Source organism: Montipora foliosa, chromosome 1 (assembly GCF_036669935.1).
Source record: "Montipora foliosa isolate CH-2021 chromosome 1, ASM3666993v2, whole genome shotgun sequence".
In the NCBI taxonomy this organism is placed as follows: Eukaryota; Metazoa; Cnidaria; class Anthozoa; order Scleractinia; family Acroporidae; genus Montipora; species Montipora foliosa.
In genome coordinates, this window is record NC_090869.1 from 4,332,336 (window position 1) to 4,359,189 (window position 26,854).

General features: G+C 39.9%; 1 protein-coding gene across 8 annotated transcripts; it reads right to left on the reverse strand.

Annotated features, from left to right (window-relative positions):
- Positions 1–3,835: 3,835 nt before the first annotated feature.
- Positions 3,836–26,854, reverse strand: LOC138000087 (uncharacterized). 8 transcript variants are annotated; one of them, XM_068846452.1, is made up of 7 exons: positions 26,611–26,854; positions 24,937–24,995; positions 22,442–22,587; positions 22,006–22,111; positions 15,371–15,985; positions 7,777–7,857; positions 3,837–7,049 (listed from the first exon to the last, which is right to left on the reverse strand). In XM_068846452.1, the coding sequence occupies exons 4-7, from the start codon at positions 22,100–22,102 to the stop codon at positions 4,597–4,599; spliced, it is 3,246 nt and encodes a 1,081-aa protein (XP_068702553.1). In that variant the 5' UTR covers positions 22,103–22,111; positions 22,442–22,587; positions 24,937–24,995; positions 26,611–26,854; the 3' UTR covers positions 3,837–4,596. The 8 variants fall into 8 exon arrangements, with proteins under 8 accessions (XP_068702775.1, XP_068702859.1, XP_068702553.1 ...); XM_068846674.1 differs by lacking the exons at positions 22,442–22,587; positions 24,937–24,995 and having other exon boundaries at positions 3,836–6,505; positions 6,803–7,049; XM_068846365.1 differs by lacking the exon at positions 24,937–24,995.

Sequence of the window (26,854 nt, forward strand, 5' to 3'; positions counted from 1 at the left end):
TCTAGGGATTTGCGCTGGCTATCAAATGTAAACTAACACCAAACAGGTCCTGTAAAACTTCTGCTTTCACATTTTTATTTAATATGCTTCATACAACTAAAGGGCTATGCATTTATCCCTTGTGTAACTTAGTAAATACAGTATATATATATATATTCCTAGCAAAATCTAATTGCCATGGAGAGTGGCTAATAATGATTGGCAATCGATTAACTATATAGATTCCGGCACCGCTCGCTTTCCGGAAAACGGGAAACCTCCAGTCACTGAAACCATTGAAGAGATTTTGCCAGAAATCAAAGAAACTTGTTTGATTTTAGTTCATTTCTTTCTTGTTGTCCATGAGATCCAGTAACTCAGTTTCTCCTGAGAGGAGGACCAAGTGAAAATGAGATACTTATCATTCTTTCTATTCAAGCAGTATCCTGCCGTGTACCGTTTGCCGGTCACATAAATCTCGCGCTCCAACGCTGCTTGCCGCGTTACAACCACAGGCCTACATTATCAGACATAACATGACCGTGAGCATTTGCGTAATTTACGCGTGAAATCGGGAAACGGCAGCTAGGGCTGCTGTTTTTTTTTTTTTCTCTTTAATGAAAGCTGGAAAGTTTCTTTGTACGATCCTTAGTATTCTTTCTCCTTTTTATTGAGAATTTGCTCACAACCTGCGAATAGTCGACGTAAGATTGATCACAGGTCATTAGCATCCGCATTTTTAACGGCCAAACTGATCAGGCTAAAACTAGAGATTAACAACAAAATCAGAATCTGGTTTCGTTTAATCCTCATTGCGTTGCTCGTATCTGCAGATAAGAGGCAAGAAAAATGGTATTTTTAAACGAAACAAGATTCTTGATTTTTTTTTGTTAATCGCTAGTTTTTTTAGCCTGATGTTTGCCGTAAATGCGATGCTAATGGACCTTTCATCACTATTACGAAGATCCTCACTAAAGAATGAGAAGGTAACAAGGTTCAGCGACTATTCCGCAGTTTGGAAAAGATACCTGCCTGTGATTATCTGCTAGTGAAACTCAGCGCTTGGTGATCAGTTCTTCCTGCACCACTTTTTCAGAAAAAAACCTTGGTAACACGCAGGGGGTTTTCCTGTACTACGCGACTATTACTGGCTGTATGTAAAGCACGGGGGTCATTGATTTTGTTTGCGTGTGCTTTGGACTAACTTGGTTATGGTTGTACCCCAAAACTCGGCCTGAAACAGCGCCACTTAATTAAACACGCTTAACAAATAGTTTGTAACAGTTTCATCCCAACGTTTCAATTTTTCTACGGTCCGAAAAGGTATTTTGAACATAGTTTTATACTAAGCCTGAAGCTCTATTCTCCCCAAGGCAATAGCTTAATTGTAAGCGGGAAGTCCGAGATGTGGTCTCTTTGTTTACGAATACTTGAAATGAGATAGCACATACAACAAAACCATCCGCATCCCGGGAATAGGATTAAAAATAACTTCTTATTCATAATACTAATGAATTCTAACACATTCTACACAAACCTACCCATTTTCTACAATTCTTTTTCTTAGGGCGGTGATAACTCTTCTGTCTATTGAACTTACTTAAATGCAAACATTACGAAATTCTGAAAACCTGATTACCCCAAAAAGTACACTGAACTTGTGTTTTGGAATGGTTTTGAATGCAATGACCTGCAGAAGGATTCAGCCACGAGAGGCAAGAGTTAGATTCGCATGAAAATCACGTGACATGCACGTGGCATGTCCGGAATGAAAGCCAATCGCATTCTCGGCGAGACCAATTCAATGCCATTAAACCACGGGCTTAACATGCGCAAAATCGTAAGTGATTAAAATTCAAACCGTCAATTTGTTATCGACCAAGAAACAAATTCTTTAGGATTGCTAACACTCTTCCCTTGTGGAGAAAGGTAGGACAGCAAACAAGAGCCAAAACTTCCAGCTGACTTTTGCTGGGTGCGACCGTTTTGAGGTTCCCATCACTCGTGCCTCCCCTTTCTTGACCAGAGAGGATGGAAAATCCTACCAGATCAATGATCATTTTATTTTTTGCGTAAATATCATTATTAGAGACCTTTCTTTTTACTTTCATAAAGCTGCCCCTTGTTTTTGTTTTGTTTGATTGCCACTGAAACATCGGGTTATCGTGCAAATTCTTACTTTTTTCAGTGCAATTATAGTTATCATGCAATTTTAATCCCGACTACGGGTGATGTCACAGAGTTCAAGTCCACGGGTGATGACGAATACATTTTTTGTCTTTGGCATTTAGTGACTTTTAAAGTTCTGTTCATGACTATTTAATTTCCCATTGACAAACTGTTTGCCTTTAATATTTTGTTCTCCACAAGCAGGTGACTTCATTGCACGCGGAAGCACAAAATTTCAATCTTTTTGAGGAATCTTTTGAAATTCAATTCATCTGAAGACAGTAGTGGAAAACCTTACTCCTACAAAAATTTTTGACTTTGCAATTTCATTTAGCCAACGGAAACCGAAAGAAAAAATGATTGTCGCCTTGCATCAGACACAATACGAACTGAGGATTGCGAGAAATAAACTTAGGAACTCCAGTGTCGTGTAAATCGCTGAAAACAAAAATACCAAATATATGAAAACTGACATGTAAAAATAAAGATGATTGACTGGCAAAAATGACGAAAATTGCCAATGCGCCGTGACTTTGGAGGACTCGTGGAAAAGTCGTGAAGTAATGTTATTTCATAAATGGAGGACTCTCATTTACTTCAGAAGTGGTAACTGTTCAATCATATTTGTCAACTTTATCATCATCATCGTCATCACCATCACCATCATCATCATTATCATCATCATAATCATCATCATAATCATCATAAACATAGTACATAGCCTCTTTCCACTGTGATAAGCTTAAATCCTCATCACGAGAGGTTTCAGGTGAAATCTCAGATTTTGATATCAATTCCCGTACAGTTTGTCCACTTATCTCGGATAAACTCACTGTGTCTTCCATTGGTTTCGAAAGGGGCTCTTCTTCCAATCTGCAGAGTTCAATGACGCAAATTCGACTTGAAGATAACAAACACACTGCTTGGTCCTCCTTGGGCGACACAAGCAGACTCACGATGCTTTCCTGGTCTTGTGTTATCTTTGCAAATGCGACTGCTTTTGTTCTCGTCAGATCCCACAAAAACACCAACCCATTAATGTCGTAAGTTATGAGATAACGATTTACTTTCAAAAACTTGCAAACACAATTCTTGCCAGATGACCGCGAAGAATTCCTTTGGCTAGAAAAGTTTTCGCATGATCCCGAAGACTGAAGAGAACAACAATGTTCTCAATGCTGCAAGCACGCAAATTATTCTCCACCGAAAGGGTGCACTGACTGAAATTAAATGTGCTGTACGAAGAACTGACCTCTGGCGCTTTCCAGTAAACAGCAAGGGCCGTTGCCGTACTTCCAAATCTCAACTTTATTGTCACCGCATAAGATTAACCTTGCTTTGTCCGACGAAAGGCAACAGCATTCAACCATTGGTGGACATAACACAGGAAATTTGAATGAGACAAGCTCACCTTTCTCAACATCCCACTCGTGGAAATGTGGAATCGCTCACACGAGCTCCATCCTGGACACAAAAAAGGAGTCAACTTACAGTCAGCTGAAAAAGTAAGTGTAGCCGTGAACGAAGATTGTCGTTCGTAGACTGTAAAAACCTCTCTCTTGCGAAACACCATCTGAGAACGAATCAATTCTATGTTATTGCCTCTGTGAATCGCAATTAACTCTCCGTCAAGAGACAGCACAAAATTATCAAGCATCTGTTTACGATGATCATCCAGTAGACACCGCAATACGAATGATATGGTTTCGTGAGTAAAGGCAAAATGCTCATAAGCGAGTCGTAAAGTGGAGGACAAAGCGACAAAGGTTCACTTGGATGGACTTTCAGTACAAACGTCGATGCCCCAAATCTCAATGGACTCAAAAAGTCGGTCAAAAGATTTCTTTTCTTTCGCCTCTGGTACTTTGAAACCAATAACAAAACTGCTTTTCATCAGTGCAGTAAAAAAGCTTTGTTCCCCAAACTCCTTTTAAAATTGTACCTGTTTGAAGACATAAAGCGTGTAATGACCCTGATGAAGTGCTATATATGAAGTAGCTGTCATCATTCGTAAACGTGAAGTCAACAAAAGGCTCACCAAGATTTCTCAGGATACAGTTATCATCAAGGAAATGCTGTTCTTCATTTCCTTCCGATGAAGAGTACACACGCAAATGTTGCCTTCGTTAGGAAAGCTCAGGATAAGCCATTTCTTGCGTGGTGAAACGCAAATGAAACTCACCCAAAACGACTTTTTCAGAAAAAGTTGAGACCTCTTTCGAGAGGACGCCAAAAATATCCTCGCTAGCCATGCCACCTCCCGCTCCTCTAGGTGTTCTTTCATTTTCCGCGGACGATAAAAACGGTCATAAGAAGCGATGTCAAGAGCAACAGCGTGAACAGCATTTGCCACAGCTATGTTAATGATAGAAGAGGCTTTAGCAACGATGCCGTAAAATCCCGTAACCGCTATGTCGTGCGGTACGTGCCAAAAATAAGTGAATTCGTTTAACTGAACACTGAGAAAAAGACATCGTACAACAAAGATTTTCCAGTGCGTACATTCCAAACCTGGAAATAAAATATATGAGGATAAAGTTTAACAATCAGTTGGCGAACTGCTGTCAAGGATGAATCATCAATTGACCGTAGTAATTCGCGGAGTTTTTCACAAAAAGGCGCACCGTGATGACAGGAGACTAACCGTTTAAAAGGCTTAGAAGGCTGATACAACTCTGGTGCTGTAAGGTAGTCTAGCAATCGTTTGGCTAATCTTCCGGAAACATTATCGTGCAGACTGTTGAATAACCATTGTTCGGCTAATATTCTGGGTACATTACCGCAATAATTGCTGATTGCTAATTGGAGTCGTTCGGCTAATACTCTGAAATCATGATCATTGCATGGCAACGTAACATCGTGGTGAATTTCTTGTAAGGCCCAAAGAGCAAATAGCTCGGATACGCAGTGACTACAACGCTCCGGAAAAGTGACAATCCTAGGCTTTTTCACGACAATGTACTGATCGTCAGGAGTAAAAGTGCTCCACTCATAAATGACTTCATTTCCAGAGAACTGCGAAAAGTCTTCCGCACGTTTACGCTCAACCGAAAACCATTTGTCCAGTCTACCGAAAAAAACCCACTTACCGTCAGGCGAGAACTCCAAATGCTTGATTTCTTTTATTGTACTTTGGCTTACCTCAAAAGGACCACTCACGATCGTTAAACGAGATGCATCAACAAAAACAATAGAGCGACCATTTGAGGCCGCTACCGTCCTTTGATCAGAAGCTGTCGCAAAAACGTTGAAGCCTGAGAGACAAGTAATGCTTTTCCAGTCAAAAGCACTCCACTCTAACCACGGGCCCGAGAGTTTGGGAATTAAACCGGTTTCTTGCAAGACTTTTGATCCACTTCGAAGACAGGAAATTAAAAGGTGAGGGCAATCCAAAAGAATATGAACATTGCTTTCAAGAGCGTTGGAGATCTCATGGAGAATATTCTTCTTGCGTAAGTCCGTGAATGCGGGGCAGCATGAAGCAAGCTTCAAATCTTCTAGCAGGTGGTAGATACCAATTTTCCCACTTTCGATCCTTTTCTCCAAGAAATGGAAACTTGTCAAACACCTAAAAACAATTCCTACGGATTCCTGGTTACCATACTGACACAGAAATCGAAAGGCAAAGCGAAAAGCGTAGTCCTGCAAATTCTCATTTATGCATGGCCATGCTGGTGAAGGTTCGGTGACAATACCAGACAGTATTTCCTCAAATATTCTTGCCAGGTACTCTTCTGCCTTTTTCTTGTCTATCAACAAGTGAGGACAATCTTTTCTTTTGGTCTTTCTTTGGTAGTGTCTCTTCCGCGGATTTTTCGTTAACCAAGTTGGAATCAGTTTGTGTAGAAAGGTGACGGTATCATTGAAAGTTTGATTCCAAGCAAATTGCATAACAGCATCAATTACTTCCTGCTCATCAAGACTCGATTTTTCTTGTTGCAGAACAAAGGGAATAAACGAGACAGGAAGGGGAGATGGAGCAGCTAGGATACATCCGATCAACTTCTCGTAGAGATCTTTACCTACTCTACTAAACACTCGTTGAAAATTATCCCGAAAGAAATCTTCAACATCGTCGACAAGAAGGTCACTCAGCGTGTAATCCATCTTACCTTTTTTTGCGAGATCGTTGAGTTTTTTCCTAAGGTAAAATGCATGCAAGAACAATCCATTGCAAGATTTTGTCATTTCTTCCACGGTGAATTGGAGAAGCGATAAATCGACACCATTCTCAAAAAATCGCCGTATATCTCCCTCGTGTTGCTGATAAATACCATGCTGTTCACTATCGCCTGCGCAAATCCTAACACAGGGATTGTATCTCTCCAATCTTTCACGTATTTTGTCTTCAGGGCGACTGGTGATAAAGAACAAAAGCCAATGAGGAAGACGCGGGAAACGTTCCTTTATAAGGCAAAGGAAATCTTCCCTGGACTCGTACTCTGTCTCATCTAGGGCGTCAATAATAACTAATTTTCGCTCTGCTAAATGCGTACACTTAGCTAATGGTTCTTCTAACAGTTTTGTAAAAAGTTCCTGAACCCCTAATTTATTATTGTGTAACATCGTGATTACACCATCTATCCCACCCACTGTATTATTGTAGCGACTATTACATTTACAGAGTTGACTCGCCAAAGTCCCAAGAAGATACCTGGGATCATTTCTTGTGTCATCGTAGTGACGGCAAAAGCAGGCAGCACCTAAATGCTCCTTCATGCGCTGCGCCAGGGCTCCAGCAATCACACTCTTGCCGACTCCTGCATCACCCAGGAGAACATAAGCTCTGGACTCACCAGGATCACTGAACCACTTGTTGAAATCATCAAACAGCCAATTTCTTGTGTCTGGATCGTGACGCTCGGCAAAGAATCTGATGTCTGATTCACAATCTGCGATCTCTGAAACAAACAACGAAGGAAAAAATGGTGGGACCGAACATCTGTTTGCTGTGAAAATAATCGGTTACATCTTCAGTAGGGTAGTTCCATTTTAAAATGAACCGAGTAAAATGAACAAGAATTAGTGATGCCGGGTCCTTTGCATTAGCAAACGTAATGCTACAAGGAACTATATAAAGAAAACAAATCTATGCAATGAGAAAAGCACACCTAGTGTCATTTTCTTTTTCATTCGACTAAATTAGCCAACATTTTCAGAGACCTCCTCGATTCTATATTTTTTTTACTGGTGGAAATAACGTTTCATAAATTAACAGTAATGAGGATAAGACCAGACGTAATAGCGTACTCAAGATTACAGTTTTCTGTTCCGAACACGCGCTTGCGCAACCCAAAACTTATACTTCTATTGTACTTATGTTATTACTCTAATTAATAAGTGCTCTCGTCTCATAACGATGAGGCTGAGGCACATAGGACAAGTTTCTAAACTTCTCTGATGAGATACCTTGATCTTACTTTTCAACACAAGATACAACTTCTTCAGAACACAATTGTAACAACAGGCCAACTATCCGCTCCCAAAAATCTACCTCTATCTCAATAAGTCTTCATAGAATTCCTCCACTCTTTACATACTTTTTAACCTTACTGGGGGTATAACACATTCATCTTAAGCAAGTTCCAGACACCTACTTTCAGTGATTTTCATCAATGAATAAATTACCATACTCACGATGACTGTGCGTGCTGCTTCTGCCAGCTGCTGTTACAACATTAGCACAACTTGCTTCTGGTTGAACAGGATCTATTGTAAACAAAAACAAGTACAACAATTTTACTAATACTACTAATTACAAAGAAAAATATACTAACATCCAGAAATTAACTAAAAAACGAAAGCTTTTACAGAAGTAAAACATTGACTGAAAAAAAAAATCAAGATACATGTAAATATGGAATTTGATTAGCTAACAGGTGTAAACGTATTAGGCTACTAGATACGTATTCGAAAAAAATTAATAAACAAGTGCTAAAAATTACAGACATCACACAACAAAGAGCACCAAACACCAAACACCAAAAATATGTTCTAGTAAATACTCCAAATTTTGTTTGGGTTCTCAAAAGATAGCAGCTGCTCTTTTAACATAGTCTTGTAAAATGATTACATTTACTAATCAGAGGTTAGAAGAGTGTGTCAAAGATGGATCAGTAACCTTTGGCGCTGTCACAAAGTACAATATTCCTAGCAACTTTTCTTGCAATTTTGTTTCGAGGAAAGTTCTAACACTGCAAAACACATTACTTGTGGGTGTTACACTGAGTAACGTTTCCTGCAACTTGTCTCGTTTTCGATGATCACATGACTTTCTTTTGCTGGTGCTGCAAACCGTTGCGACACGAGTTGCAGGACAAATATTACGCTGCGCAAAGCTTGAAAATGTCTTTGCAACGTTACAAGAGCCGTTGCGGAAAGTAGAACTCAGTTTTACTTTCTGCATCGTTTTTAACCCGCTGCAAGGTATGTTACGTTGCGCAATGTTTCGTGCAACATTTTTCGCAATGGCGTTACGAGACAAGTTGTCAGAAAAATTGCACAGTTTAACAGCACCTTTAAGCAGTACCACCCTTTTTGGACAAGGGGAGAGGAATGAACATAAAATGCCAAAAACGTTACGTAAATGATTACTTTTGGAGAAGACTTTAGGGGCATAAATTGTTACAACACACATACACAAGATGCAAATGTGAAGAACAAGTTTTGATTCTCACACAAAGTATGCCTCTGATGTAGGACACTAGCATAAACCTTCAAGAAATGCAACAAGGTACGAGCATTAACTGGTCAGTGTTTCCACAAAATAAAAACCACACGCGCCTCAAGCTCAGTGGGAGGGAAAGCTTGGCCTGGCCTTGGTGCAAGAGGTCTTGAGTTCGATCCCCGGATCCTTGTTTCGACTTCTTTCCTTTCAGTGTAGCCTTAGTAGCTTTAAATACCCTTAAAACGGAGTACTGATGGAAAGAGGGGGGTAAACTGAGGGCACCATCAGCTTCCTGGGAGAATACCCTCGCTGTAGAGGGTAAAGGAATTACCGACGTTAAATAAGGTGTACCTTTACCTGGCGGAAAGAAATGTAAGGATTTGTCTGGGAATTCCGATAAAAGGCTTAAGACAATTATATAAAAAAATTCTCAATTAAAAGCCTAACCTTATTGCAATTGTGGGTGGCTTCCTTCCCGTGTGGTTTTTTTTTTTTTTTCAGATCCAACGCGATTGGAGCCATTTTTCAATTTCTCGGTTTCTTAATTGACAAAGATTGGGGCTCAGATTGAAATTTCATTTCAACCCATCATCAACCCAATAGCAGTCCTGCGAGCGACCTCAGGGGCTAGTTTGTTCATTCGATCGTAAGAAAACAGCTTCCGCATGATTCGCTTTATCGATTAAGTGGCCACGGCTTCGACCGTTGGATAACAAACTGAGCCTTACCGGGGTGACAGACCGTAATTTGTCAACAACAAATTTTTTTATTGCCCTCTTGGTCTCCCGACATGATTGACTCAGTCGTCCAATCACAATCACGCCTCCTTTCCGTTGACAAACTTCAAAAAGCCATTCGCGAAGCCGCAAAGCGTTGAAAGATGGCTAAGAGGCCTAGCGAGAATGAAAGCAGTATTTTACAATGACTGCAAAATTCTCGCGCGCTCATTTGGCTAATTTTTATTGTCAATAAGCGGACAGGCACATAAATTTATAATTTATGCGTTTCGAAGAGTTTAATTTATGAAAAATCATGTGAAAAGTCGATCTGTCACCGTTTTCCCATTAGCCAATAAGAGAGCGAGGCAAGTTATGAATGTGGTCGTGTCAGATTGACTAAAATTGAAGTTTCTCGCATTTTTGTTTCGCGTTCTTCTCGTGTTTTGACTTAATTTGACAGCCCCTCTGCCTTTTTATTGTAAAAAACAAATTGATGTCAGTTTTTCATGCGTCTGTCCTGTTATTGACAATGAATTTCGTCATAACATGGTTAAAGTAGTCTGCGGATCCACGAGGCGATAACTACTTTCACAATGTTATGACGAAATTCATGATCAATAACAGGACAGACGCAAGAAAAACTGACATCAATTTGTTAAGTCAGAGTTAAGTGTACAAACTTAGGAGAATAACTAAATTCTTTGTAAGTTATGGAAATTTTACGCATTCATGCCGCTTTTATTAGTTAATAGGCCTTTGTACTCAGTAGGCTGTTCGCGATCGTATTTGTATTTATGAAGCCTTCAAGGAATTAACATGCGAATAAACTTTGTTCTCGCAGGATATTGTGCTACGAATATTTTGTGGCTGGACTTACTAAAATACACGAAAGATCTTATGCATCGTCGAATGGGAACTCGGAAAAATCCGTACTGAACCCACAACCCTCCGTGACTTACTGGGTGCTTACCATTTAGCCTAAATAATCCGGATTGAATGATCGTTGCATAAAGGTAAGCGATTTTCCGGATTTATGGACCAACCGGATGAGAATAGCGCTTACCATTTACTACCCGGAATTCCATCCCGCATATTTTACTCCATCTTGCGAGAAAGGGCATGGAAACGGAACGATTCTCGCAAATAGTAAGGGAATTCCCCAATTCCATTGGGAATACCTCTGGAGATTGTCCACAATTTCCGAAAGATTTTCCGGAAAATTGCCTTTCCATTTGACCTCAAAGCAAAATTCCCGGATTTTTTGCCTAAATGGTAAGCACCCATTGAAGCCAGTGAAATTGAATTATTGGTATCTCAGAGAATACAGTCGTGTCGGGAGACCCAGGGGAATTAAACGTTTTTGACACACTACGGTCTGCCACCCCGGTAAGCGCATTTTTCGGAAGCAGTCTTCTTGCGATCGAGTTAACAAACTCCCGCTGAGGTCGCTAGCAGGACTGCTATTGCGTTGATGATGGGTTGAAATGAAATTTCAATCTTTGTCAATTGATTCTGATGTGGAATTGTGACGGGAGAACATTTTATTGAAGAATATTTGACTCAAATCGGTGGGCTCCCCAGAATAGACAGTCCAGCCTTGGGATTTTATAATACGGTGGGCAACCGAGAAATGGCTAAAATCGCGTTGGATCTGGAAAATAACCACACCGTGAGATTAGGCTTTTTAATTGAGAATTGTTTTCTATAATTATCTTCTTAATCCGTTAAATCCTTAAATTTCTGTCGGCCATGCCGGGCTTTCCCCCACACTGAACTTGGGGCGCCTGTGTTGAGAATTTGAGAGTTTACGTAATATTTACTTTTTGAAACATACAAGGTATTTATAGCTTTCTCGCGCAACCCTCTATTGCCTAATGGCTTCAATGTGTGGTGATAAAGATTAGGGGTAAGTTATTTTTGCAGATGGAAAACCCTGAAAGTTAGTTTTCCCCATGTTACTTGAATTTCTTTTTTTTTTCACTGACCCAGTCAAATGCACTGTTGAGTTTTTGATTCACCATTGCTTTCAGGTTGTTTAAGACTTTTAACAAACATGAGCATTTGGCAAAATTTGATCATTTACGGGTTTGTACATTAAAAGATAAAATATGTAAGTCTAAGAAAAAAGCGTTGCCAGGCGCTCCACAGGCTGTACGTTTCACTTAAAAAAACAATCTGCAATAAACTGGTCTCAGTCAGTTAGGTGTGATGTTTAAGCAATAGAGGACGTTTTCCGTGTTTATATTGCGTCATCTAAACGCTCGGGGGAGTTGGGATAATTCGAGACATTTATGCAAACCCGAGACGCAGTCGAGGGTTTGCATAACTGTCGAGAATTCTCCCAACTCCCCCGAGTGTTTAGATGACGCAATGTAAACACGGAAAACGTCCTCTATTGCTTTTGTAAAATATTTCTCAAAAATGATTCGACAAATGAAGGAAAATGCTGGTTTTTTTTTACTCCTCGATTGAAACAGATTTTCTTAATACACGCTCATATTTCGTACCAGCCAATCAAAAGATACCCTGAAAGAATTCAAGGTTACCCTAAGGAATAGGTACCAGGTTTTACAACAAGAAGGCGGAGATTTAGAAGAAGATCAACACGAGGTGGAGAAAGATTTTGAGGTCATGAGGAAAGCGTATACCGAAGTAGCGGATACTGTTTTAGGTAAACCGAGGAAGAAGAAGAAACCTTAGATAAGCGGAGAGTCATGGCAGCTAGTAGATCAACGGGATGCCATCAACAAGAAGATTTTAAGCACTCATTCAGAAAGGATGAAGAATCAACTAAGAGCTAAATATGCTAAGAACAAGGAGGTGAAAAGGAGCATCAAGTCTGATAAAAGGAAGTGGCTGAACAACATCGCTAGCCAAGCTGAAGAGGCTGCACGAAGCCAACACATGAAAACACTGTACGTGCTAACAAAGACACTTAGCAATGGCAGCCAGAGTCGTCAAAGCACCTCGGTGATGGACAAGCACGGAAACCTCCTCGGCAACAAAAAAGATATACAAGACCGATGGACGGAACATTTCAAAGAGGTACTGAACAGAGAACCACCACAAAATCCAATAACCATCATGGATGATGACGAAGAAGAGCTCGATTTCCAGGAAGCAATAGAAGAGATTGCAAACACTGAGCCAACACTAGGCGAAGTAAAGGAGGCAGTTAGAAAATTGAAAAGTGGGAAAGCATACGGCATCGATAACATCACCGCCGACCTATTGAAGACGGACATAGAATTCTCAACAATAAAGATACACGAGCTGTTGTCGAAGATATGGAAGTTCGAGGTTATTCCAGAGGCTTGGAGGAAAGGGTTGCTAATCAAGTTACCAATGAAGGGTAACCTAAAGGACTGTCTGTAAGAACTCAAGAGGCATAACTCTATTGTCCATAGTTGGAAAAATTCTAGGTCGTATTGTTATTGAGAGAGTGAGAAGTGGAGCAGACAAAAGACTCAGGAAGGAGCAAGCTTGTTATAGGCAAGGGAGAGGAACAACAGAGCAAGTCTTCATTCTAAGGAATATCATACATAGAGCAAGCAAACGAGTGGCAAGCAACTATATATGTGAACTTTATAGACTTTGAGAAAGCTTTCGACTCGGTACACCGGGACAGCCTATGGATTATCATGCGGAACTACGGCATCCCCGAGAAGATCATAAGGATAATACAGCTGTTTTATGCGAATTTTCAATGTGCTGTAGAGAACCAAGGAGAGAGAGGTGAATGGTTCAATATTAAGACCAGTGTAAAACAAGGCTGCAACATGTCTAGATTCCTCTTTCTTATAGTGATGGACTGGATAATGAGAAGAACTGTTGGCAAGGGGGAGAACGGCATAAGATGTAGACTAACAAAACTGGATGACCTAGATTTTGCAGATGACGTAGCATTACTATCCTCGTCAAGAAATCAAATGCAAGAGAAAATCTCAAGAATGGACAGGGAAGCCAAAAGGGTCGGCCTAAAAATAAACCTTGACAAGACCAACGTCATACGAATCAATGCGAAAATTCAAGCACCTATCAGCATAGTGGGTAAAAACATCAAAGAAGTAGAGGAGTTTACCTATCTTGATGCCAAAGTCAATAAAGAAGGAGGTGGGATGGAGGACTTACAGAACAGACTTTCAAAGGCAAGAGGGACATATATTAGGCTAATTAAGATCTGGAACTCCAAGAGCATCTTAAAGAGAACGAAGATGAAGCTGTACAAGACCCTCGTCTTGCCGGTCTTGATGTATGGATGTGAGACCTGGAAAATGACCAAAAGCGATGAACACGTTCTCAACGTGTTTCAAAACAAATGCCTCCGGAAGATTCACAGCATACGTTGGCAAGATCACATCACCACCAAAGAGTTACTACCCAGGGCGGAAATGTCACCAGTGAGTCAGGAAGTACAGAGAAGAAGACGGAAGTTCATTGGCCACATTCTAAGGCAGGACAGAGCGAGCGATACAAGGACGGCGTTAAATTGGAAACCGGAGGGAAAAAGAAAGAGGGGGAGACCAAAGACAACGTGGAGAAGGACCGTAGAGAGGGAGATGAAAGAAGGAGGATGGGGTTCGTGGGACGAGGTGCGGGGCGTTGCGGTAGACAGACAGACATGGAAAGCTTCTGTGGAGGCCCTATGTGCCACCTGGCACGCGGAGGATAAGTAACAGGTAATCAAAACGCGCGTCTGACAACACATAACCAATAAAAATTCGTGTGAAGTTACAGTCGTGTTTACATACTCTCATCTAAACACTGCTACTGACCAATGAGAGTGTGAGTAGTATCCTAACCATTTTATAAAAACCAATTTTAAACAAAAAATCCAATAATGTTACTTTTGTAAATTTTACATTTACATTTACATGTCCCAGCACTCGGCAGTCCTTTTGACTTATGGCTGTTTTTGCTTAGGTGGTAGCATATACCAAAAGGATTTTTACAGACATTACACCAAACCGGCCACTTCTACTGGAAAGAACACACTCACCGAGGACAGCCACAACACCGGGAACTTCATCCCCCACTATTCTCGAATAGTGTGTAGGTTCTTAAACGTCCCACAGAGAACTTACAAACATGGAAGATATTCGTGAGATGGGGCCTACAGTTTATAGTCCTTATCCCAGAAGACTTGGAAGTCTAACCATCTGTGGGTGTAGTTACGAAGGAAGCCCTTTCCCCTCAGTTATTTTAAGACCCTGAGTGTTGGTCCAGTCGGAGTCGAACTCACGACCTCCCGCATGAGGCCAGTGTTCAACTAAGTGAGCTGCCGTTCCATAAAATAAGCTGCATGATTCAAAGTATCAAAGGCTTTGATCAGATCGAGTGCATTCCTTTTTACTGCCTTCTACAATTTTGTGATGTGGAGGAGTTACATCTAGGCCCAGATCAGGTGGCATACTAGAATATTTTCTAAAAAGGAGATTAGCATTCACAAAATTAATAAGGTTTTTAAGTAAACACAAAAAGAGAGAGATCGGAGGATTACATTAGTTTACGGAGAAAACCTTCTGGCAACTTTAAACTCACAATTACAGGGAAGTATTGAGTAATTCCTGTTGAGTATCTCAAGGGTACAAATTAAAGGAGACAGTTCATACATTGAGACTTCTCTACTGGCGTTAAATGACCCTTCCATTTCCAGAACGGGGCTCGTGGCTGGGTTGACAGGATTTCCCAACCTTGGATGCCCTTTCCGTGTAGGAGCCAGTTGCCACTATAGTGGAGCCTCCTGGATACTACTCATCAATATATTGACGGTCTCAGTCCTTTAAAACAATGTTAAAGCAGCAGGTTATATATGTTTCTGTTTCAAAATACCCACCTGCACCTGCATCTCTACACTCCCATTTTTTCAGTTTATCCTTAATTCTGTCGTCACCATCTTTCCACTGCTTTAGAAGTCCTTTAAAACGTTCCTTGTCTAAGAGACCCATTTCTTGTTTCTCCATTTCACAAATGGCATCTTTATATTTATCTCCGCCCAATCTTACCAGTGTTTTCTGGATCTCATCTTTGTATTCACAGAATGTCACTGCATCACTAACAGAGTCCTTTTCAGCATGGGTTGATACTGCATTAATGAAATACTTTAAACGCACGATGTCAGACACACAGCTGGTGTCAAGTGAATCGGGAGGTAAATCCCAGCCAGTGGCTGGGGGACTCATGTCACAGATTGTCCTCAGAAGCACGATCAGGAGATCAGGTTCAAAGTCTGTGGATAATACTGAAGAGGGGTTAACTGGATACAATTTTCTCCACTGCTCTTGGCTGAGGATTTCTTGTTTTTGAAGAGACAGAAGCTTAGAGTTCACTGACTCACAGTTCAAGACAATGTTAAGGTCTTGTGGAGGAATTTTTCTGTCAAACACTTCCCTCAACACTTTTGAGCCCAGGCTGGCCAGAAGTCTACATAACAGTGCAGAATCTACAGCACCTGAAAAGGCATCATTATGGTTACATTCAATTTTCATTGATCCGCTTTCAATTGATGTTATTTTGCCTGCCTCTATGTACAGTTCTTAAGTGTGCATGCTTAAGGTGGCTGGAACTGAGTTTCCCTACTTTTGAGACCTTCCTATTAGAAGGGTTGTCATTACAATGCTATCACGTAACAGCAATGTTATGGTAACATATGAAACTCATGGGAGCTGATTCAGAGCTACTTTAATTTTTCAAAAATTTAAGGTAGTTCTGAATTACTTAAAAAATTACCTCCCAAGAATTTTTTAAAACTTTCCCGATAGTTCTATCACAAATTGCTTATTACTGTTCTACAATAAAAAAGGGGGTCGCCGATTATAAGCAAGTTAAAAGACGAAATATAGGGTGGTTTTGAGAGCTTTCATGTTTCTATGTATACCTATTAAATCACAATAGTGGGCACATTTGGTTTTGTTAAGCAATAATTAGGGTTTCATAATTATAGTACCATAACATTGCCATATATAGTACCATAACACCAGAAATTATTCCAGTGAGCTATTGAGTAATTCTTGTTGAGTATCTCAAGGGTACAAATTAAAGGAGACAGTTAATACATTGGGAATTCTCTACTAGCGTTAACTCTCCCCTTCCATTTCCAGAAGGGGGCTCGTGGCTGGGTTGACATGATTTCCCAGCCTTGGATACCCTTTCCTTCTAAGAGCCTGTTTCCACTAGTGGAGGCTCCTGGATACTACTTATTAATATATTGACGGTCAGGCCCGGGTTGTTCAAAAGGCTCGTTAGTGCTAACCATGCTTCGAGCAACCCGGGTAGGGTAAAATACCATGGAAACCTATTGGTTTTGATACCCCTTAACCAACGGTTAGCACTAACCAAGCTTCCAGCAACCGACCCTAGTCCTTTAAAACAATGTTATAACAGCAGGCTATGTTTCTGTTCCAAAACACCCTGGCTTCTGCATCTCTAGAACTCTTCATTAATATTATTATACACTCCCATCAATTCAGTTTATCCTTAATTCTGTCGTCACCATCTTTCCACTGCTTTAGAAGTCCTTTAAAATGTTCCAACAGAATTAACTATTGTAGGGTAATGTGAAGGGCTGTTTTCTACCCATGTAAACCATGTGAGCGTTAGCCCTAGTAATGGAATTGGGTTAGCTAAAAACAAAACAAATACAAATGCAATACTACTACTTTCCTGCTCTCCTCATAATTATCCCATATGTGGATTACATGACCGACTCTACAGTAATCTTTGTTTCTTTAATCATGCACGTGTCCAGGTTATAAACATGGCCATGTTGCCATGCAACCAGCATCCAGTAGAGCCATACACTGCAATGTCATCGACAATACCAACTTTTCAAGAGCACTTATCGAAGATGAAGCCCATCCTCTGTTGAAAAATATCTTGTCTAACACAGAGCCCCAAGCGAAGGAGAGTAAACCTGAATCTGCCAAATGGGCTATTAAAGGTAGTTATAGGTAGGAAGACTCTTCATCGAGAACTACAAACCAATAACCATGACCGGCACCCAAAATACTGAGCTTCTTTGAACATGTGAGTGATGTCTTCAAGGGTTGGTGTATGCGATTAAGATCTTTGAGGTCAAGACAAATTTGACTTTTGGGACAATTTGACTTTTGGGTTCAATCACCAATTTAATAACTCCTTGACTGACCATATCATCAAGTTCCTTCTTAACATCATCCTTACTGTGTACTGGGCATTTCCGAGGTGCATGAACTACAGGGTCAGTGACAATGTGGTATTCACCCTTTAACTTTCCAGTTCCTTCAAAACGGTCAGGGTATAACAGTTAAAGGTCAACGCACTTTACCCTTAATTGCCGGAAAAGACTTCATACTAGAACAGACGTGTATTGAAAATAGTACCTCCAACAGGTAGAGCTGGAAAGAGGTGGGTAGTCCACAGATAGCGGGGCCGGTAACATCAGTAACAAAGAAGACTGCATCAGTTTTCCTGTCATATCATATCATATATCTTTATTTACCCTCGGATTTTAGAGTAGCTTGGTGTAGCTAATATCTCCGAGCATTTAACCTCCCAACCGTGATACACCATAGAAGACAGACCACAACACCGGGAACTACATGCCCTACTCTTTACGACAAGTGTGCGGGTTCTTTTACGTCCAACAGGATTATGAACATTGACGAGTTGTGAGACGGGACCTCCGGCTTATCGTCCTTATCCGAGAAGACTAGAGAGTCTAACCATTTGCAGATGTAATTACAAAGGCAGCACTTTCTCCTCAGTTATTTAAAGACCCTGAGTGTTGGTCCGGCCGGAGTTGAACTCACGACCTCCCGCGTGACAGCCCGGTGCTCAACCAACTGAGCCACCGGTGCGCGGTAAAGAACACTCAGGGTGCATTCGATTGACTGTATTCCGGTATAGGAAGACAAGGAATAGAAGATATAAATCCTTTGTTTTTATGGAGATTCACATTAAAATTGCCAAACACCAGCTAAAAATGCTATTTTAAACATATCTTCATTAGCCTTGTTGCTTCGATATACCAAGCATACCGTTTTAAATCATTACTCCACGTATTCTTATTCCAGAGTAGGGTGAATCGAATGCACCCTTAATACATGTAGAGCACACTCCATACTGTGGTATTTGTGTGCCATTGTGTGCAGCTTGATCTGGCTGGCTGTTGTTGGAAGGCCGTCATCATCCACTTGGCCTGGAAACAAGGGCAGAGCATTTCCTTGTGCAACACTATCTTCCTTCACTTTGAGCACATGGTTGGGATGATTATTATGTGGTAGACCTAACTGGATTTTGGCAAAAGCCTCATCTCTTACTGCGGGTTTAAAATTAGAACTGTCAACCTGAATTGACTCAAAGCATAAGTTCTTCAAAATCAGAGTTTACTTCTCCTACTGCATGTACCTTGCCTTGGCTTGCCTTATCCTGTGGGTTCCGGCCTACAGATTGCCTTCGAGGCTCAAACTTGGTTCTCCACCCCGTGTTTGTTTGTTCCTACATACCCGTTCCCAGTGGTTCCACTGATTACATTTTCTACATCTTGAACCTTGAACTGGACACTTTTTCTGTGGCTATTAGTCCACATTTTCCACACTGGGGGTTTAGATTTTGCTCAATAGCATTCGTCAGTACAGGCCAACCCTCCTTGTTGTTCTGGGGATTTTCAGTATGTCATTCATTGTAGCTTCTCTTGTTCTGGCATGTACACTGCTTTGTTGCATTTCAATTTTTCATCTCTTCCTAAGAGAACCTCTTGTACCTTCCGTTCATGAGTACCAAAAATAAGTTACAAGTTCAATCAAACGCTCTTTGAGCTCAGCTTTATTAAAGCGGCATTTCTCCACTGTCTGATATCTTACACCTGAAATCCACACTCTCTCGTCATCAGTTTGCCCGAAACCTTGCAGGTGGTACCTTGCAATCCAAAAATTTTACTTGGGTTATATATTAGATACAAAGTATCTTGCCAACTTTGAAAAAATTGTTTCCGTTTTGGTCTGTTCTTTGTTGAACAAACCAGGAGATTTTTTTGCCGTTCCTCGACAATCCAAAGTAGGATATGGGTGGATTGCCTTTACTTCCTCTTGCTTTACGCTTAAAGGCCCTTCAAAGAATAGCTGGCAATATTGTTTGAAGCTTTTAAATGCCATGGGTAGGTCAGACTGATTCCACTCCATTGAGACAGCTTGAAAGTACTCTTTACTTTTTGTGTGATTAGCCTGATTGGGGCAGTACAATTATTTCCCCATGAAACATGAAAGATTTAATTGGCATAATATGTTTAAACCAGAACACCCAAAATAATAAAGAACAACACAAAAATAAATTATTAAAAACACAATTAAAAAAGCTCTTTGGTCTTATGCTGACCAGAACGTTGTTACAGATCGCCATCTTGGTAGTGCCTCCCAACATGGAGAGCGTTGAATGAATTAAAATCAAGTCATTTACAAATGCAAACTGGCTGTGATTAACTCAATCCTTGGTGATTTTTAGTCTGTCAGGTAGTGATCACTCAGACGAAGAGCTTTCTCAAAGCATGTTTTGTTCCTATGACAGATTGCCAAGCTTTAAGCATGGAAAGCGCAAATACCCATGTTAAAGTACTGGCATCACTTAATATATGCGGAAAATTAGCGGTTTTTTAAAATTCGTTTTTCACTTCGTACATCAATTGTACAAGCAAAAAAAAAATAGAGAAAAAAAATCTATACACAAGTAAAAGGTTTGTAATTAAAATTAAACCAAAAACTTTGCTTTGAGAAAGCCGACAGATAAAATCACCAAGGATTGCGTTGATCATAGCTGGATAATTTGCATTAATTTGGTAAATGACTTGATTAATTGTAATTCACTCAACGCTCTCCATGTTGGGAGGCACTATCAAGATGGCAATCTGTAACAATGTTTTGGTCAGCAGAAAACCAAAGTCCTTTTTAAATTGTGTTTTTTAAAATTAACTTTTTTGTTGGTCTTTATTATTTTGGGTGCTCCATGATATTCTGGTGTTCCAGGATGTTCCGTGATGTTCCGGTGTTCCTCATTCTATCACATGCTGAATTAATCCTTTATTTACTTGTGATTTGTGATTCTCTCACAAAATACAATGTAGCTTTTTTATGTGCATGTGAACGCATTATATTTTGGACTTAAACTTAGCCCATCTTTGAGCGTGATTTGTGAAAAAACTTGTTTTGTGTGACATCATCACTTTGCCTTTGTTTTGCTGGGGCCGCATGTCTTAGATAACAAGGCAGGAAATAATGAAGAGGGAATCGAAAGAGGAATGGCCAATTATGCTAGTTTCATGCACCCATCAGTGGTCTCTGTTCAGAGTTGGAGCGTAAAATGATGCTCTGTAAGTTCAAACTGGGAGATGTTGAAGAACTCACAGGATTAGAAGGAACAGGTGAATTCCTTTCAGCCATTGGAAAGATGCACTGTTCTTTTGGTATCCACAAGAAACACAATTTTTTGGTACATGTACCTTTTCCCACTGACAAGTATCACCTCAATCTATGTTTTGTGTAAACACGAAGGAGTTATCTGTGATGCGTGGTGAGTCTCTTAAAACACTTATGAATGCATCTTGCAAAGAGCTACAGTGAACCCTCTTAATTCCCATGTGAAAAGCTCGCCCAATTATTAGTTACAGATTGAATTAGAAATGCCAGTAGAACTCAGGCAAAAAATAACAATAATTGCTTTGCAATTAAATTTGTAATTTTTGTTCAACAGTCAAAATATCAATTATACCCATGTTCAGCTATCCCACCACTGCAACCATGTAAAAACACCACACATGTTTAACTATGATAATACAACATATTAATACCTAAAAGTAGCTTATAATTATTAGCTCTTTATCAACTGAAGATGGCAGACTTAAGAGGGGGAAAAGACATAAACAAAGACTAGTTCCAGTCCTTGATTCCACACATACTGTGATAGAATAATTATTGTCAATTTGGACATTTCATCAGTATCTACAGAATAAACAATTTAAAACATTGCAAAAATTGGCCGCTTGGGGATACAAATCTTATCTAAAGTTTCGTACTGACAGTCGCTGCAGTCACTCGTGAGAGATTACCATCATGCAGCACTTACTTGAAGATAAAATTTGTTTCCCTAGCCATGCCCATTTTATATCCTCTTTTTCGCATTTAACAAGAGATGAGATGAAAATGAAATGGCCCATTGGATATGCTGTGAAATCTAATGCAGTATTGTCACAGAAAGGTCAAGCATAACTGAGTATTGAGATACACTGTACTTTACATGTTAACAATTAATAATGAACCAATTATAATATTAAAGTCCTTATTCAAATTTTTGAATTAAATTTTAACATCTCATATTAAATACACAGTTAAGAAGCCTAATTTGAATAGCAGAATATGAATGGTTGGACTGAATAATATTTATATAATTATTTTACAAGGCCAACACCATGATTGTTATATTAACAGCAGTAAAACACTTTACCAGAATGTTGACATTCCTTTTTCTTCCCCCCGTATATTTCCCGAAAGCTGTCTTTGAGAACATCCTTTGCAGGTCTCTGACCTTGCTTTTTCGACATCTTCCATCACTGTGTAGAAGAAAACAAAAGATGGATATAAAGATGGGAGTCCACATGTCCTACTTGCAATTATAATGTAAAAAAACAATATCAATCATTATGACATGACCACCATCCATCAGGGTTTCCTGCTCACCTAAAATTATTTTTAAAGTTCTAATTTCTTGAAGCAGAGCCATTCCAGGTTTCATCTGGGACTTCAAATCACTAGCTTTACAATAATTTTCAAAGCAATGCATGGCCAAGGATGATTTTTCTGGCATCTTTAGTTACTTCATGGATGGCAGCAAGCTTGTAATTGCAATTAGAATGAAGGAGCACTTTCTAGGGGTCTCTTACCAGACAGGCTAGACCTCAGAATTTCTAGCATTTATTTTGACAGATGTGATGCCATAGCTCAAACATCAACATCTAGTCGTCCATGGCTCAAATATGCCATGCTTAAGATCTTTATTCACTCATTTCTGGCTGGCTGAAGAAAGGACCTTTGGAGAGAGGATAAAACAATGAATTCAAATGCACTGGAGATGCCCAGAGGGGACGTTCACATAAGCTTTGATTAGATCAGCAGACAGGAAATTCAGATTGGCTAGGAAAACAAAAGTTTTTAGGCCTAGGGTAAGCTTTTATGAATGTTTAGGATACTTTCTGCATTGGTGAAACAATGACCTGCAACCGGCGACCTGCGACCTGCAAATTAGACCTGACGCAGTACGTATGTAAAGGAAGAGTCACTTTATTTAACATTAATCGTTCCTTCAGCTACAAGGCTGATTAATCAATGGAAGCTGATGGTGCGCCATTAGACCCATCTCCCTCTATCGGCGCTCCGGTATTTAAAGCTACAGTAACATGTACCACTTAACACTAATCAGAGGAAAGTTGAAAGAGATGGATCAAACTTGCGATCTCTGGCTGTCAAAGACATGCACCAGTCAATTGAGCTGCACCTGCTCCTACTATTATTCACTTACAAAATGTCCCTATAGCCTGCAGACAGGCTCTTCCATTGAAAATGTCCCTATCTTGTAATGTAGGTTAAAATGAATAAACCCAAAATTACCCAAACTTTTCAGCAATATAATACTTTTTTGGAAAAAATTACGGCAGCTCTGAATTGGCTCCCAAGTGTTTTTTTTTTTAACTTTGCAGATAGTTCTATCTCAGATTGCTAACAGGGCTGTCAACTCTTCCGGATAATCCTGGAGACTCCAGATTTTGGACCGTATCTCCCGGTCGCAAGATTACTGTCTGAAATCTCCCAATTAATCGCCAAAGTTCGTCCTTTCCTAGCGAGAATTGAATTTTACAAAAATAAAATTAATTTTAATTATTTTTAATTAACATCGATAATGAAAAAATGCAAACGTTTTATAATTTAAGCATTAAAGTGATTGGTCTGAAAAATATCAATCAAATCAAGTGTTGCAATGCCAATGTCATCTTTTTCGCATTTTTTTTGTCTTCTTGCCTTAGGTTGCAAGAGGTTTTGTGTACTTGACTGTCAAATCGCGGAGATTGAAGATGTCCATTTTTTACTTCGCTTCAGAGGGAGTTTTAAGGAATTTTAACTTTTAAGTATACATGTAGTTTCCAACTTGTAAAGACAATTAGAAAACAGTCCTAAAAAAATATGCCAGCGGATTCGTTAAAAATCATGTTTCTGTAACTCGATGGAGACACAGAACTAGCACGAGCAGTTGACGTAGTGATGGCGGGAGCAAAAAGAATTTACATTTTGATAATTAGAGTTAACAAGTTGTTTTCCTTTTTCTGATTGCGTTGTTTTCTAAAAGAAATAGAAAACATGTACTGCATGTTTCTATCAAGTTATAGAAACACGAGTAAAAGTTTGGGAGAACTCGTAAAAGCTGTGGAAACACTCGCCTGCAGCTCGTGTCCCCACAGCATTTCTCGTTCTCCCAAACTTTCACTCGTGTTTCTATAATTCGATAGAAACACGGTACATGTTTTCTATTTCTTAAATGTACATGTAGCTGAAAAAATTGTAAAGATTACGATTTAAATATCATAATAATGTCGAATGGAGTCAACTAGTATTTTTTTGCATAAAAGACCTCATGGTACATGGTTCATTTATTTCACACTATTAACATAACATTAACATAGAAAGAAAAGTATAGTCACAACACATGGTTACAAGATAAAATAATTACAGTACAGGTTATAAAATGTGAATGGTGGTCAAAGAAATGGCGTCACAAGCATTATGACGTCATCTATCATCCCATCCCAATCAATTCTCAATATTTGAAGACTTTTGGGGGCTGACAGCTGTGCTAATTACTATTATTATCAATACACGCGGCCAAATTACAAACTGCCCTCTGTAAAACACGCCTTTTTGCGGGCCAAACAGGAAATGTGCTGGCTGAAATTACATTTGCCGCCCTGATACTGATTGGCTGCAGAGATGTCAAACAACTTCCCTTGGCCAATGAGATCCTGAGGATACCATTTCAATGCCAGAGTTGGCACGAATTTTTGTGGACGAGCAACTGGATGAAATTGAGCAAAAAGCTCAAGCGAAAAACACGGTCCAACTGAACAGAGCAACTGAAATCCAGGACCAACCGACAATTTTAAATAGTACAGTACGGAAGACAACCCGAACAAAGTCAATTTCATGGCGATATTCACCAGAGTTAGACGGATGCTATTTCTATATTTCGATTTACTTCAAAATCATCATCAGGCGAATCAAGGTTTACAGAGCGCGTGATTTAAATACAGGAGACTTATTTAAATAATAATAGAGTAACTGAGAGGGGAGTAAAAAATTTCGAGAAATGGTGCGAGGAAAGAAAACTTACAGTGGATCTCAAAATAGTCAGTCCAACCTACTTGAGTGAAATTCTGCGAAAGTTCTTCGCTGAAAGCGAAAACAGAGAAAGGCCAAGCATTAACTCCAAGTGCATTGACTGGAATTAGAGCAGCCATTCATCACCATCTAACCTGTGCTCCTCTCAGCCGAAACATAAACATTTTGCAAGACAGCGAATTCATATCTGCCAACAAAATGTTTGAAGCGAAGGCCAAGCTACATTTGTATTTACGAAAGAGAACAATGCAAAACTAAAACACAAATCATCTACTCAGTCAGGAGATATGCAGAAATTGAATCGTTACTTCATAGAAAGGCAGAACACGGACGGCGTTTGGAAAAATGAAGAGAAGTTAGTTGAGTTTATTTGGTTTTCGTTGTGTTATCTTGACGTATACAAAACATGGACCCCAGGTCCATGGACCCCTTCATGGACACGGTCCATGGACCACCCTGTGGACCTGTGGACCCGGTCCATGGACCACCCCTCATTTTGTGAGAAAAATCTTTAAGAGAAGTGGTCCTTGCACTTATCTGGACAATTTCAGCAATTTTCTCTTATAGACACCTGAAAAATTCAGGTGGAACCCATGACCCCTACGATGTGAGGATGGTTGAACACACTGGTCAATTTGTTGGGCTCCTTTGTTCCGGTGAAGAACTTGATGAACGAAATGAATGTATATTTGAAGTGCAGGTTATAGACGAATCCCTTTGGAGCCACCAATTTCAAATAGATGGCATATAGGTGTCTATAAGAGACAATTGCTTAAATCAGCAGCCCATAACTATAAGCGATCAACAGCCCTGTATTCCTGTTAAGAATGAGAGCAGCAAGTTGATGTCATGACCGGGTGGTTTTGTTTTGTTTTTTTGTTTTTTTGCGGAAAAGGTAGTCTGTATAGATCGTAGTCTATACGGATGTTAAATGCCGTGTCATAGATCGTAGTCATGGGCTCCAGCTTAAATTGTCCAGATAAGTGCAAGTATTGCTTCTCTCTTTCATCTGAAGATTTCTCTGCTTTTAACTTTACAAAATAAGGGGTAGTCCACAGGGGTGGTCCATGGACCGGATCCATGAAGGGGTCCATGGACCGGGTCCACAGTGGTGGTCCATGGACCTGGGGTCCAAATTTGTTTTGTATACGTCGGTGTTATCTTGTGTATTGATAATAATGATAATCAAATGACTTTTGTCAGGCATATAGTTTATTTGCTGGGTGCATTTTGTCAAGCAATAATTGCTCAAAACATTGCTGTTACGTGACACAGTATAGTAGTTATAACCCTTCTAATAAAAACGTCCTTAAAGTGATGATCGAAACTGGTTTGAGCCACCTTAAACACTAAAACTTCGCAGAATTCAGTGAAATTAAGTTGGGAAAAGAACTGAAACGTAGCCAAATTAAACAACTTGCTATTCTATTTTTAATTCAACTTTACACTTTACAATATATCAGGCTGAAGTCTTTGGATCGTAGTCGCAAACTCAAATTTTAGGTGCCCTAGTACGTCTTATTAAGTCCCCACGGGCGACCCGGCAACCCCAGAGTTATAACCGCGACACTATACTTTCGTCAAGACAGAACCGCGATGAGGATAAATAATGATCTGAGAACGGCTCTAATCGACGCCACAGCTCTAACAATATTAATATACATACACTTGGCGAACAGTCAAAGGTAATCTTCGTTCCAACTTCAATACACCCACTCGCCAGGTCTTAGCGCAGCGTATCGCCGTAGAATTTGGAAGCCTGCACTCTTTGGATGCGCAAGTAGTTGAACAGTTCAGCGAAAGTCCATCGAAATAAAAGAAGAACTGACTACATTTCCTTCGAGTACCACTTTTCACACTCCTCGAAATTCCTTTCGATTTCAACGAAGCCTCGGGGGTTTCTTCGCTTC